Genomic DNA, 14,306 nt, shown 5'->3' on the forward strand with positions numbered 1-14,306 from the left:
GATCAAAAACAAAAAATCGGGTTGCGAATTCCTGAGCAACGCGGTCAATCAATCCCAAAATTTTTTTCTTTCTTTTTGTTCATTTGGGAAGGCAGAAGGCTACCAGTGAGAGGTGAGATGGCGGAGGTAGAGGAGGATCAACCAAGGAAAAGCAAGAGAACGAAGAAGGCGAGTGGAGTTGGAGGGAAAGAGAGATGGCCTACCATTAAACCAAAGAAGGATATCCAGATCAATCGTCTCAAATCTACCCATCTTTTTACGGTTTCTTTCTTCTTCAATTAACCCTAATTTCAGATTCACGTTCTTGTCTTGTCTTGTCTTGTTCAATCAGCTGAGAAAAGAGAACTGATAAATATATAATTTGTTTTCAGATACCAAATTTACTGAGTTCTGGAGAAGCAAAAGCATTTATTGAGACAGCTGAGTCACTTGGCTTTGTTCACCAGGGAAGCCAGGGACCCACCAAAGGAGAAGCTTTCAGAGACAATCATCGCATTTCTGTCAATGATCCCCAACTTGCGCGCTCTATTTGGGAATCAGGCTTAAGTGCAATTTTCCAAGATATTAAAATTCGGGGCAAAATAGCTGCAGGGCTCAATCCAAATATTAGATTTTATAGGTGATCACTTGTGATTTCTGTTAACCCTTGCTTCTGTCAGTATAAATTAGCGGTATTATGACAAAGTTAAATTCACATCACACTTGTCAAATTAATTTTGTTAGCACTTGATATGTGACCAATCAAATTGCATATAGTTTTGTTACCAGTTTATGTAACAATTGCAGGTATACAGTTGGCCAGAGATTTGGCAGGCATATAGATGAGAGTGTGTACCTTGAAAATGGACTCAGAACATATTATACCCTCTTGATATATCTAAGTGGTAGAGGAGGGAACAAGGATGCTTCCTCCGACTCTCTTGTTGGTGGAGAGACTGTTTTTTACGATCAGGGACGAGTCGTAGCTGAGGTAACTATATATTATTATATTTCAATCAAATCTTATATGATTTCTTTCTTATAATGTTCAGCTGCTTGTTTGGTTTTCAAATACTCAATCGAGGTGAAATTGTCACCTAACCATGTTTTAATTGAACATCTGATGGTAAATAAAAACCTGTTCAGTTTAGAGCAGCATATAGAATGCTATCTGTACCTAAAAACCTGTTCGGTTATTTTGGAATTTAGGTAGCTCCGGTGGAAGGGATGGCACTGCTTCACATTCACGGAGACAAGTGCATGTTGCATGAAGCTCGGGTTGTCTCAAAAAATTTTAAATATGTACTACGATCTGATGTTGCTTTTGCTTGAGAGGAAATATATACTGATCTCCTGATTCTCTTTTTTTTTTTATATATTGGATGTATTCTGTTCTGGTTATAAATTGCTTGGTTGTGGCTTGTGGGCTTTTCATGTTTACATTTATTTTTTGCTTTATCTGGAACATTATTTGAACTTTGAAGAATACAAACTAATTTACACCTATAGATATTAAATATAGTAAATAATGGTAGATGAAAATTAGTTGTTGACATAGCCATATCAAAACTTTCAAAAGTTCTATTTTTGTTTCCTTTAGAACTTAAAAGTTGCTTAGCAGAGCTGTTCAAAGTAATTAGACAAAAATCTTTTATTTTTCCTGTTATTCATTAATGAGAAAATTTATTATCTAATGCCCTTCAACTTTTACTAAGCAATTTTCCTTTCTTTTCATGTGCACGTATCCCTTCTTATTTCAAGCAGGATAGAAAAATATCTGACAGAAGACGCACCAGCAAATTGATTTAGGCAAACTAAAATTTATATTCTAATTATTACTTTAATAAATATTTTGTGCAAGTATTAGCTAAACTTTCAAGTATAATTGTCAATTTTCCAGATTTAATCAGAACATCAATTTACATACAACACAGAGCGAACCAGGAAGCAAAAATTTAATAGGAAATAATTGTTATATTATAGAAGGATAACAGTTACTCAAAAAACAATACAACAAATTGTACACATATCAGCCTGAAATGTTAACAAGCTTAGCCTGTTTGGTCACTTCATCTACCTCAACTTTCAATCCCAACCTGGAAATTTCAGGTGTGGTAACTGGCTCTTTCACCTCAAGCTCAGCCACTTCTTTCTGGTTATCTTCATTCCCTTCTAACAAGTTTCTTACTGCCAGTAGACCCCACTCTCGCAGAAACAGATTCTCCTCATCAACCACGCATTGTTGCAGCAACAGTGGAATCGCCTGTTTATCTCTCACCTCATCTTGTACTCTCTTTCTCCGATGCAATAGGTTTCCAATTACTGATACAACATCTCTCCTATACCCCTGGTACGGGCAGACCTTTTTCATCACCTCAACAGGAGAAGATGAATTATCTTTTTTAACCATTGATTTTCTCACAATAGCAGGGGGCTCAAGTTCTCCAAGCAGAGATAAAACAAAATCTAATAAGCCACCATCTAGCAATAACTTAACCAGTCCATCCTTGTCAGTATCAGGTGAGCTTGCATCTTCCCAAGCACAAATATCTCTCAGTATTACCAGTGAATAACCCAACAAGTCAGTTGCAGGGCAGCCCGTTGGAATTGAAGAGTTAATCCGAGTACTGAAATCCACAACATTGTAGGTCATCTTCAAAAGTTGTAAAATTTCAGTTGCAAATTTGTCAGAGACAGTGACTTCTTCAGGTCGTTCAGTGAGGCATTTTGATAGTATCTGCAAAAGGAATGTATGTTGAACGTTGAAAAGTTCGGGTTTCAATTCATAGGTAAGAGATACGTCGAGATCTATTTCTATATTGTCAGATGAGTTCAGAGCCGAAAACAAGCTAGAAAATCTTTGTTCCTCAACACAAACTTTGAAGAGAAGCCATTCTATCCATTCCTCTTGGTAACCAGCTGAAAAAAGGTTAGTAGTAACTGTCAGAAATTTTTCTATGCTCACAAATTATAGTTCTTCCATTAGATATTATTAGCATCATTTCCTCTGTATGCAATAGTGCAATGAATGCAAAATTTCATATTTATTTTGACAGGCATACTGATTCAGAGTAATACCTCAAAACCAGAATCATTTTCTATTTTAGACAATCATAAACCAGAATTAACACCTTAAGAAAAAACAGCCTTCACCTTTGAAAGCAGTTTGAATAATCTCCACAAGGATTGGCAACCCCGAATGAGTACCAGAAAGCTCCTCCAATCTCCTTTTGCCACCAATCCCTGAGCAGCATGTGTCAATCAGCATACAGAGCGGGTCACGCACGCCTCTCTCCCTAACCCTGGCCAGCAGCAAGAACCCGTTGGGAAAAAACCGGTGCCAGACAGCAGCTCGATGCGGCTCTCCGGCTAACACAACATTACCTAGCAACTGAAGCCCGGCACAAAGTACCTCCACCGAGGCTGGAGCAGAAGAAAGGAGAATAGAAGCAACAATATCAGGGCCGGAGCAGTGGATGAAGGAGTCTTGGTTTGAGATCTCACCGGCGCAGAGGTTGCGAAGGAGGCGGAGGTATGGGAGCGTAAGGGGAGAGGAGGAGGAGGAGGAGGAGGTGAGGTGGCGGAGGGTGTTCGGTACAACGCCTGAGGCAGCTAGGCGTGAACGACCGAGTGGGGTTTTGGAAGCTTGGAGGAGAGATTCCAGGGTTTCATCGTCTTCATATTCATATGCCGCCATCGCCATGTCGTCTGTAGTCTGTACTCTGTAGATGTAGAGCAGTGCCACTGGAGGTACTCAAAATTAAAATGATGAATAAACGTGTAGCTTCTGAAAAGTATCAATTCATATTACAAATGTCAATTTGTAAAGTCAAAATCAAGAACTACGTTTCTGCATTTTTCTTTTCAAAAATTTAATAACCCGAAACTATTCTCTGTTTTTTTTTTTTATATATTAAAATCTCGCTTATTGTTTATCATGCAGGTTTAATGTTCGCTTTACAAGCCATGGTGTCAGCATAACTTTATCCTAATTTACTTGAAATCCTAGTTTTGCACAAGTGTTCAGCCAAAACTTATATTTTCTAGTTTTTGTTTTTGTTTTTTAAATCTCACTCACTGATATTCTTTTTCCAATATTTATTTTTAATGCTTCAGTGTCCATCTTTCCAATCAAAAGAACAATACTCGACTGAATGAGTATACAACATTAAATTCCAATTTGCATACAAAAAAACACCCGTTGCATACTTCCAACCCCGGTAAAATAATCCTTCACCTCCTATAGAAAAACAAAGAAAAATAATGGAAACAAAAAAAAAAAAATACACCCATTTCTGTCATTTTCATGTGTTAGTAAATTACATTTCAGTGCTACTCTCTTGCAATTTCAAAACCCTGCAAGCTAAAAATTGAACAATAAAATAAAATAGCTCTATTTAGGACTTCCCAAAACACTTTGATCAAATATCCTGGTTAATTTACACTGGCAAAAGGAAAAAAAAAAAAAAGAAGACAAGATCCAGAGATATTTTGTTTAGCACCTTGTCACAAGAATGAAACCCTAAAATGTAAAATATTGATTTCTTTTCACCACCACCTCTTCTCTATTGATTATTTTCAGGTTTCACGAGGTGTTCAAATTCATCACAATTTACGCCAATATCCTTTAAGAAAGAAATAAGACGGGGCAAGAGTTTAGTTAGGGTTAGCTTGAAACCGACAGAGCAAGAATACTCTGTGCTCTTCGCAGTGGGGCAAGCATCTGAAGTAAGGGACCCGATAGCAAAGCCCTGCAAGTAGGCCACACAAGCTTTCAAGATGTAGTAACCACGTCTATGGAAATGATCTTTAACAAAACCTTCAAAATGCTGCAACCACAACAAAGCAAATCACAACAAATTAATTTTCAGAATCATAAAAACCTTCATGGCAATTGAAAGAAAAAATATATTATTTTAGGACATAAAATACCAGGGGAGGCTTTCTGAGGAGATACAGCATGGATTTCAAGTTAAGCAAGTAGGTATTCTCATTATACGGTAAGACATTCTTCTCCCCTTCTATGGTCCCCACCTGCTTCTCATATCCAGCCTCATTAAAGTACGGCTTCTCATTTAGAACAAGGCCCTGGATTGATACAAGCACCTGCAAAATGGTTGAAGTAGATGGGTCCCACACCTCATTCCCCTTGCCTGTCCATGTGTTCAACAAGCTCAGGCAAACTTTCCCATCTGTGTACAAGTTGGGGTTCAGCCGCAGCCCTCCCGAGTGGTAGTAAGCCGTCTGTCAGGTTTTGCCAGGTTAAAAACTATATATAAAGCACTATAAAAAGGTTAATTTGAAATAAGAGGAAGTACATTTTGAATTTTGGTGAAAATTATGTAAATATATATCTCAACTATTTGTTCAGATTAAGAATTAGTATCATGCTCTACTCGGAAATTGTAGAGAACAAATATTGCAATGCTAAATTGATAGATATGTGAACAAAGTATTGTCTAATTCAAAAAGATGTTCATTTTACTGTTTCAGAAAATCAGATAGCTTCAATTAACCTCGACTTGTTAAGCAAACAAGGAAAGACTATAAATTAAAAAAAAAAAAGAAACAAACAAATCAGCATTAATTATATATTTTGGCTTGCATGTCAGTACCATTTGCCAAAACCAAGCTCCTGACATGGACAACATATGTTATCAAGTAACATAAATGAAAAAGAAGAATAAAAAATCAACGATTCAAAAGAGAGGAAGGGCAAACACAGCATGACAATGCAGTGAATAGAGAGGCCTTGCCATAAGTAGAACCCAATCATCCTTTTTTAAATAAAAAAAAATTAGTAGAATGGCTTACTGGTGGGACTTGAGGGTAGTCATATGGTAGGAGAAAGTCAAAGAAGAAAAGTCCGTCCTGGTAAGGTGTTCCAGGCACACCAACTATCACCGCCCGTACCAGATCCATGCGGTCTTCAAATACCCGTACATATATATCATCTGCAATCGATAGTAAAAAAAAATGACACCTTCAATACCTTTTCCTAGTAAAATTATAGCTGAAAGAACAAGGTGCTATTCTGGTAGAGAATATATTAAACACCTGGTAGATTCTTTTCAAGAATATTCCATTCCTGCTGGACTTTCCTGACCCACTTCTTTCCACCAGTAGTGCCACCCTGCAAATACAAACCCCTTATAAACAAAGTTGAAGTAATTTAATAGATTCAAGAATTTTTTGCAAGAATACGGAACCTGCAACTATTAGTTGAATTATCCTCAGCTACTTGGTACAAAACATGATAAGTTTACTGGTACGGGACCTGGCTGAAACATTACCTAGCCAACAGTGGTCTCAATCAATAATTTCCCTCTGTTATGGCAAATTCAACTACACACTAAAAGCCGAGATATAGCATCATATAAGATGGTACTGAAAACCAAGAATGGGGATGGATGAGGTAAGCTCCACAGTGAAATATACAGCACCAGAATTGACTGGCAACCAAGTATGGCTACCTTTGATCCAAATCACAGTGATAACAAAGAAATCATGACCCACCCTCCCATTGCTGTCCAGGAAATGATGATCCAACGGACTCTGCAAGATATCAAAGTGGTTAAATCCCTGAGCATCACCAATAGTTGTAGCAGCATCAGCATGTGAAGGATCAACCACCACATCAGCATTATCCCTGACACCACCTTCAACTACAGAATCTTCTTTGTCAGAATCTTCACTGCCAGTTATCTCTGACGCCTCAGCACCATCCTCAGATTCAGAATTTGGATGTTTCTTGCCCCGAGAGAATAACCCTGTGGCAAAACGTGCAACATAACCAATAGCCGCCAGTGGCACAGCGAGAGGCCCAGCCCGTGCTTGAGGGGCATTGTTTTCTTCTAGGTAATGAGACACGTTATCATTTTCCTTTTCTGATGTATTTTCTTCATTATGCTGTGCACTAGTCTGTTCCTGATAATGAGGCGGAGAATAGATAAGTGAAAACGGCTCTTATACGGAGATATCATAAAGACAGCAGGAGCCAACATATATTTGGAATGACAATATAAATCAATTATCCACAAAAGATGGATAATGATAACTCAAACGTAACACAGCTATTATTAAATAATCCCAATCAACAACAAGCACTAAAAAAGAATTTTAAATACAGAAATCCCCTCCATGCAATACCATTTAAAGTGCCACAAAGTTAGCACTATGTTCTTTAAGCTAAACCACAGACATAACTTCAGTTCGCAGCAAATTTGAACAGATAAAATTACAGAAAATTATTCATCTAGATAGAATAGCGTATCAAAGAAAACTCAAAACTTCTTATGGCAAGAGTAGAATGATCTTTTGGATAACCATACAATTGAATAAAACTAAGGGTGTATCAAATGAAGCTCAAAAGTCAAAGTGGTGTTTACCTCCATGGTGTTGTCAAGTGTATCCATTTCATTATCATCAACAGTTTCCCAGCTTGCGCCCTCGTCGCTCTCCCCATCAAAGGATTCTTCATCATCCCGACCTACCACATATACCTCATTGGGGCCCACCTGAAATAGCACGTACATTAAATATGAGACATGGCTAACTACATCCATGCATTCTAATACAAAACAACTCTAAATAAAAGCCAATACCTTTGATACTGTCCTATCACCCCACATTACTTCAATGTCACCATCAGAGAAGCCAATAATGTTTCCTACCCATGATAGATTCACCACAGTTTCATCTTTGTCAGCCTCGCTACTTTGTAAGTGTCTCTTGCATGTGCTATCTGCCGTCTCATTTGCCTCATCACCATCCATATCCATATTGCACGGGCTACCAGTTGCATCCTGATACTCCTCCTTTGTTTCGGTAGAGCTTCCATTTTCAGCATTGCTAGATTCAGTTGGATTAGAAACCGGTGGAAGCCGAACAACAACATCCCCAAAGCAATAATCAAAATCAGGGTGCATTTCCAGTTCATATGCACTCACTACCTCGCTCTCAAACTCTTTCTGGCCTGCAAATGTGAAATCTTGCTTGAGCCATTTCACCAACACAGTCCTGTCCCTTGCATTCACGCTCTTGACCAATCCCACACGGCGATTCTTTAGCAGTGGCTCTTCGGTCTCATTCGGGGCCCGCTCAACTACATACTGATCAGGGAAGAAATCATTGTCACTCGGGCTATGAATTGGAAGTAAAGATGTGGACTCTAACCCAAAATGAGTTGTACCATCCTGCCATGCCACAGTGACCTTTGTAGCCGTGTTGACAATAAAAAGAGCCTTCTCAAAAGTCTCCTCTCTCCTGCGAGCTCTCTTGTCAACTTTCCTGAAGAACACTTTCCTCAATTTCTTGCGATACGTCACATTTTCGTGAGCTGATTGCTGGTGTTGTTCCTTTGAAATCTTCAACTGAGACAAAGTCTCAGCAGCTGCATCTAGACTTCCATCTTCAGCATTATTATCAACATTTAAATGGCCATTTGGTTTGCCATCGACAACAACTTCAAGGCTGTTTTCTAGTTGCTCCTCATTTTCTTGCATTTCTATTAGAGTAGATGTTTGATTTGGCAGTGAATCGAGAAGGCACCAATCAGCCAACTGCCAGTTCGAATGAGCGAAGCAAGAGACCAAGGTCAAGTTCCTCGGGTTTTGCTTTTCAGGCGGGATAGACAACTGGGATGGTCCAAAATATGCTGATGCAATCCAATAAACCATTACTGCAACCGTCTCAACTTTTGTCACAACACCCTCTAATCGGTTGGCTTTCCATAAGCCTGAAAGCCATGTAGAGGTTTTAAAAACAGATGATGAGACTGCCTTCACTCGCTGCCCGGGGTAGTATGGGAAGCTGGTATCCTCAACAATTGGCTTTGCCACAGGCTTAAGCCTTAATGGGTCAGCCCGGTTCACTTTGCAAACAGAACCATCATCAAATAACACCGTCACGTTATCTATGACCTCATCAACCCGCCCAAGCCAGCAACCTGATACGACAAAATCACCGACAGTAAATTCAGTAACCCGCCTAAGATCCCGGGAGGACACCCCTCTTATCATATCACCATTCCCGGTACGTAAATCAACTGTAATATCAACATCCACAACCTGTCCAAGCTGGCCAGTGGGATCTGACACAGAGGCTACTATGTCCCCTTGCAAGAAGCTCCTATCCACAACAGTCACAGTAGTGATATCTTCAGTTGTGAAGGTGTTATCTAGCCATGAAACTCTAATCATCCCATCAGGCAGTGAATCCAGGTCATCTGTATCACTTCCTTTAAGACTAGTGCCACCATCACTGTTTTTGTCTCCACCACCATTGTTTTTGTCTCCAGTAGCATCAGAAACTGTGTTGTTGGTCTTTTCTTCTTCTTCTTCTTCCTCTGATTCACTGAAGTCAGAAACACTGGAATCGGAATCATACTCCCCTGCCACCTCAGTAACTATTCCTAGTGGTTCAGATTTGATGTTCAACCTGACAACATCTTGTCTGTAGACAAACGCCTCCTTTGGTGTGGCTTGCACACGATCGTGGCAGTTTGTGTCTTCACCATTTGAGATGTTCTGGTTGAATGTCACAGGACTGTTGGGTGCATTTTCCATTTAGACTTGCAAATAAATTACTAATCAAATAACCTAAATTTCAGAGAAAGTGAGAACATTTGTTAGCTTGGAAAAGAAAGGGTGTGAAGTTGTTCATTTCCTTTAACATATTTTCTAAGCAGATTTTAATATAAAATAAGAAAAGAGCAATTAATGTTTAGAAATTGGTGCCTAGACAGAACACAATCTTACAACAGGACAATGATCTATTAAAAATCAGGATATTATGTATATAATAATAATGTACCTAAAAAGTATATTAACATATGAACCATACATTAGCTAAATGATAAGTTGACCTTTCTTTCTCATTACGTTGTCACTCTTCGTATGATTTAACAATTATTGACCGCAATCTAATCACCCAAAAAATGCATCTTATAATCCAATAAATCCCCAATGAAATACATACAGCTCAAAGTATGTGGAGAAGGCAATCTCTAACCTGAAGAAACAAATCCCGATGTAATCCAGCTGGAAGAGTAAAGATCGGACTCGCGGCTCGCAGAACCAACAAGCGCCGCCGCCGGAGATATCGCCGATGTAAACAACAGGAGATGCCCTAAAGCCTAAAGCCTAAAGCCTAAAGCTGAGCTGATCGAGGTCGAGGCACACCAAAACCAATTTATTTAAATTATAAATTCCAAATTACGAATTTACGATCAAATTTTTTTTATTTTTGTCTGTCACTGTTTCTCTCTCCGTCTTTTCCCCTTCCTATTTGTTTGTTTGTTTGTTTTTTGTTTATAAGTTTACATGCTGTTTTAAACGGCGGTGGGTGGTTAAGCACCTGGGACTGGGAATGGGATTGTGCTTTGCTTGCTTACTATTTCTTTCACCATGGCCCAATTCAATTATACCTTCCCAATTTTGGGCTTTTAGAACTGTGCGATAACTATTATATTAACTTTTCAATATTTTTAAAAAATTATGATACTATGCATAGCATAGCACACAATGATATGTACTATAGATCAATATTTTCAATTTTCAATTCAAACAATTGATCTCAACAGTTTAGTTCAACATGATCTCCATATTAAAAAATTAAAAATATATTTGTACATCAAATTTTATACTTTTAGAATTCTTTTACTAAATTTAATAGGTAGAAGATCACTTGATCTAAAAAGTCACACCATTCAAATATAGAAGATAAACTATCAAAAAAAATAGTATAGAAATTCTAAAAAATTGTAAATTTTAGTCTGCAAGTAGATATTCATATGGTGATCACATTGAATGCTCCAGATCGATGATTTGAACTTTAAAAACGAAAATATTAATCCATAGTACATACCAATCTGTGTTATGTATATAGTACCATAGTCTCAGTCAAAAAATACTCAGTTTTTATTTATATTTGGCATTCTCATATTTTGTCAAATATTAACATTGCTAATTTCCGTCTAGTAAAGCACAAGGAACAATTGGAATTTTTTTTTTTTTTCTAGGTTTCTGACGAGCTGTCTCTTGCAAAGTTATGCTCGTATCAACAGTACTATTCCAAAACCAGCAAAAGTAACCCAAAATTATACATCTTTGTGGGCCAAAATATTTATAGTCCTGCTATTGTTAAAATATTTTTATTGGGCCTTAGTTTGTCAATCTGTTAGCTTTTTTTTTTTCTTTCTGAAACTGTAGATTTTGCCTACCTACTTCCATTTAAACAATAAAAAGAGATTTGAGAAGAAAAAAAAAAAGAGAGAACTCAATATAAGCACCACCTACAACATCTTTTTTTTTTAAAATACAGAAATAAAATGTGGAAAATAGGTATCATGTGAAATATTCTATGTGACTTGTTGTTGTGTCCTCTTGACCCGCCACACCATTTAGGAGAATATAATCCGTCACAAAGTACCACCATGATCCGTAAAAAAAAATAAGCTAATAGTTTTTCTTTTGTTCCTGTAAATAACTCTTTAGAGCTGTAATTATTTTTTCTATTATCAATATATTGTCAGGGCTTTAGCCTCTGACCTTCAAAAAAAAAAAAAAAAAAAAAAGGTCATAGGAAATTCATTGAATCTCCTCACGGCATAACCAGCAACATCATCTAAGTTTACAAATATCACGTTTATCATTTAAATATATAAAACCTCTCACAATTTAACTTTCTAGAACATAAAAGTTAGATAATTTTCTTTTATAAATAAGACTATCATATTTAACATTTAAGTTGTTAAAATTAAATATTCTCACTCTAAAGCATAAAATTCTCTCTTTCTTGTCTATTTACTTTCAAGGGACAATGGAATGGATGAGTCAGATCAAAACTTGGTCAAAATTGTTTTTGGTGGCTTTGCTTAATTAGGGACTAACTCAAAGAAAAGAACTGATTCTTTTTATATAACTTTTCTTTACATTTTGACATTAATTAGCTCATGATATGTGAAACACATTACAATCACTTTATATTTTAAAAACTACTTTACATATATTTTGATGAAATATTTTCTTTCTGCAATTATGTCTCCCTTGCTGCCCATTGCCTAGCCAATCTCTCATTTTGAATTCTGACACCCATGTACCTATTTTTATTTTTGCAAATTAAGGAAGTAGTTAGATAAACTAAATTTAATAAAAGGCAAAATTAGAATGCTTGATTAATTCATACAATAGTCAATAGATCAGATGACAAAAGAAAAGGGAGTAGGTACCTTCCAAGCATCATTACTGTCGCTTGCGGGTTTGTGCCGGGAGAAAACCTAAATGTTGAACCATCCACAACCCGAAGCGCATCGGTTCCAAACACTTTATAGTCCAAGTCCACCACCTGACCAACCTGACAACCCCCATGATAATGCCATATCGTCATAACAGTGTCCCGACAATACTGCTCCGGTGACCTTGTGTCTTCATTACTCCTCGGGAGTGTATTTACCGGGAAACGTGTACTTATATTAAGCAAAGTTCCCATCTGCACATCTGAGTAAGTAAAATTTGAGAAACCAGGTGACTTGATGATTCGCTCTATTGTCTGGATACCCCTTATGCACCGCTCTAGATCTATGGGCTCTTTGAAGTAATTGAAGGTGACCGAGGGGTTGTCGTCGATGTTTCGGTTTTTAAGTTTGAGGTAACCCGTGGAAATGGGGCCCCTTATTTTTTCGAGGATGAAGCCACCTTGGAAATGAGACTCCTCTAAGCTGTTCATGGCTTCAACTGCCCTCGCTATGGCCTCAGGTGTTCTTTCCTTTGGAGGCACCGTGGCCAGCTGGCCTGTCTGTCATAACATAATTATATATATAATCATTAATTACAATTGTCATACATCACATAATGCAATTATGCTAATCCTTTTCCTTTTTGTTTCTTAATAAAGAAATTAAGAGTGTTCAAAAGAGATATATAGACCTGAGGAGAAAACATGCCAAAATTTCTGCCAGGTGTCCCGCCGGTGAAATTAGATCCGGAGATGATAAAATTGGACCCACTAGCACCTTCAATGAAGCACCCGAACTTGGTTATTCCAACAACTTGAATGAGAGTAGTAGCAACCGGGTTTGGTGAAGGCACGAAAATGGCGTTCATGGGGTTGTCAGACATCCCCTGGCCAACCATCGGTTGATCCAATACTACGCTTATGTTCAATGCCTCGAGCTGATCTCTTGGGCCCACGCCGCTCATCATCAGGAGCTGGGGGCTACCAAGCGCTCCAGCCGAGATGATGATCTCATTATCAGCGCCTTGGTTTAGATATGCTTTGTGTCTTTTGCCGTATTGGTCCCAGAATATCACCCCATAAGCTTTCGGCCTTACCCTTCCTGTATATATATCAAGTGGATGGTTTATTTAGTTTTGCTAATTTGCTCTTATCAGAGGCCTAACAGTTAACTAGACTATGCTTTACCTTTAATCTTGAAGAGAATTCTTGATACTCTGGCATGAAGCAACACATTTAACCCTTCTGGGTTCGCATACTCTAACAAATCCGCTGCAGTATGTCGGTTTCCATCACCGTCAAAAATCGTCCCTCCTATCTTTGTCCCGAACTCATGATCATAAGTAAACCCGTTGAAAGGAGTAATCCCAACCTCAAGTAGCCCGTTTCTTAAAGCAGTCTGCCACTTTGGCATTGTCGGTTCAAAAACTACAACTTTCTCTACCCACTCGTATGATTCATTTGCAAGTCTACCATCCCACCCGGCTTCTCTCACATAATTCGGACTTGCACGTGTGTAAAAACCGGCATTGAGACAGCTACCGCCACCTAGCACACGGGCCCGAGAATTTATCACCCCATCCTCGGATACAAACCGTTGAGCGGCAGATGTTGGTGAGGTGTCCGCCAGGGTGTCCGGAAAATTCATCAAATTCGAAACATTTTTGTTGCTATAAGGTGAGTCTCCTCTCTCAAGCAACAACACCTTGTAATTGTGTGATAGTGTGGCTGCTAAAGGGCACCCAGCTGTACCACCTCCTATGATGATGTAGTCATAGTAGGATGTTATTGGCGCCTCTGCTGCTTGGTTCAAAAAGGAGTACCTTTGTGCTGTTTTTCATAAAACATATAAATACACTATATTTAGCATAAATATTGGTAATTGGAATAAATGAGATCGAAGAACAATACCTTGTTGAGAATAACCAGAGCCTACAAAGCTCAGAATTGTGAAGAGGGTGATAGATACTGATCTCCAAGTAGAACATTCCATTTTACACCTGAAAAATCTTCAGAAGATTTTATTAAACCCAAGTAAGCATTGAAGCTTATTCAAGTTTCTGCATTTGTGCATTAATGAAAAAAAAGTTTGA

At 38.1% G+C, this 14,306-nt stretch overlaps 4 protein-coding genes across 4 annotated transcripts; 1 reads left to right on the forward strand and 3 right to left on the reverse strand.

Moving 5' to 3' along the window:
• On the forward strand, positions 1 to 1,480 carry LOC144549641 (2-oxoglutarate (2OG) and Fe(II)-dependent oxygenase superfamily protein). Its single transcript, XM_078298408.1, has 4 exons — positions 1 to 261; positions 372 to 619; positions 787 to 970; positions 1,189 to 1,480. The coding sequence occupies exons 1-4, from the start codon at positions 118 to 120 to the stop codon at positions 1,309 to 1,311; spliced, it is 699 nt and encodes a 232-aa protein (XP_078154534.1). The 5' UTR covers positions 1 to 117; the 3' UTR covers positions 1,312 to 1,480.
• A 437-nt stretch (positions 1,481 to 1,917) lies between these two features.
• MEE50 (ARM repeat superfamily protein) lies at positions 1,918 to 3,706 on the reverse strand. Its single transcript, XM_078298392.1, has 2 exons — positions 3,133 to 3,706; positions 1,918 to 2,898 (listed from the first exon to the last, which is right to left on the reverse strand). The coding sequence occupies exons 1-2, from the start codon at positions 3,680 to 3,682 to the stop codon at positions 2,009 to 2,011; spliced, it is 1,440 nt and encodes a 479-aa protein (XP_078154518.1). The 5' UTR covers positions 3,683 to 3,706; the 3' UTR covers positions 1,918 to 2,008.
• Positions 3,707 to 4,243: 537 nt separating this feature from the next.
• Positions 4,244 to 10,285, reverse strand: UBC23 (ubiquitin-conjugating enzyme 23). The gene is made up of 8 exons (XM_078297989.1): positions 9,991 to 10,285; positions 7,584 to 9,578; positions 7,368 to 7,496; positions 6,496 to 6,906; positions 6,037 to 6,112; positions 5,794 to 5,933; positions 4,912 to 5,223; positions 4,244 to 4,808 (listed from the first exon to the last, which is right to left on the reverse strand). The coding sequence occupies exons 2-8, from the start codon at positions 9,543 to 9,545 to the stop codon at positions 4,545 to 4,547; spliced, it is 3,294 nt and encodes a 1,097-aa protein (XP_078154115.1). The 5' UTR covers positions 9,546 to 9,578; positions 9,991 to 10,285; the 3' UTR covers positions 4,244 to 4,544.
• A 1,730-nt stretch (positions 10,286 to 12,015) lies between these two features.
• LOC144549364 (protein HOTHEAD-like) lies at positions 12,016 to 14,306 on the reverse strand. Its single transcript, XM_078298068.1, has 5 exons — positions 14,125 to 14,306; positions 13,402 to 14,043; positions 12,906 to 13,315; positions 12,209 to 12,774; positions 12,016 to 12,079 (listed from the first exon to the last, which is right to left on the reverse strand). Exons 1-5 carry the CDS (start codon positions 14,204 to 14,206, stop codon positions 12,016 to 12,018), a joined length of 1,764 nt encoding a protein of 587 aa, XP_078154194.1. The 5' UTR covers positions 14,207 to 14,306.

Source organism: Carex rostrata, chromosome 35, assembly GCF_964058835.1.
Source record: "Carex rostrata chromosome 35, lpCarRost1.2, whole genome shotgun sequence".
In the NCBI taxonomy this organism is placed as follows: Eukaryota; Viridiplantae; Streptophyta; class Magnoliopsida; order Poales; family Cyperaceae; genus Carex; species Carex rostrata.

Coding starts and splice junctions, on each gene's coding strand:
- LOC144549641 (XM_078298408.1), top strand. CDS start 118: ATGGCGGAGGTAGAGGAGGATCAACCAAGGAAAAGCAAGAGAACGAAG. Junction 620..786: donor CCAAATATTAGATTTTATAG/GTGATCACTTGT, acceptor TAACAATTGCAG/GTATACAGTTGGCCAGAGAT. Junction 971..1,188: donor AGGGACGAGTCGTAGCTGAG/GTAACTATATAT, acceptor TTTGGAATTTAG/GTAGCTCCGGTGGAAGGGAT.
- MEE50 (XM_078298392.1), bottom strand. CDS start 3,682: ATGGCGATGGCGGCATATGAATATGAAGACGATGAAACCCTGGAATCT. Junction 2,899..3,132: donor TATTCAAACTGCTTTCAAAG/GTGAAGGCTGTT, acceptor ACCTTTTTTCAG/CTGGTTACCAAGAGGAATGG.
- LOC144549364 (XM_078298068.1), bottom strand. CDS start 14,206: ATGGAATGTTCTACTTGGAGATCAGTATCTATCACCCTCTTCACAATT. Junction 14,044..14,124: donor CTCTGGTTATTCTCAACAAG/GTATTGTTCTTC, acceptor TATGAAAAACAG/CACAAAGGTACTCCTTTTTG. Junction 13,316..13,401: donor AATTCTCTTCAAGATTAAAG/GTAAAGCATAGT, acceptor ATATATATACAG/GAAGGGTAAGGCCGAAAGCT.
- UBC23 (XM_078297989.1), bottom strand. CDS start 9,545: ATGGAAAATGCACCCAACAGTCCTGTGACATTCAACCAGAACATCTCA. Junction 7,497..7,583: donor GTGATAGGACAGTATCAAAG/GTATTGGCTTTT, acceptor GTGCTATTTCAG/GTGGGCCCCAATGAGGTATA. Junction 6,907..7,367: donor CACTTGACAACACCATGGAG/GTAAACACCACT, acceptor CCTCATTATCAG/GAACAGACTAGTGCACAGCA.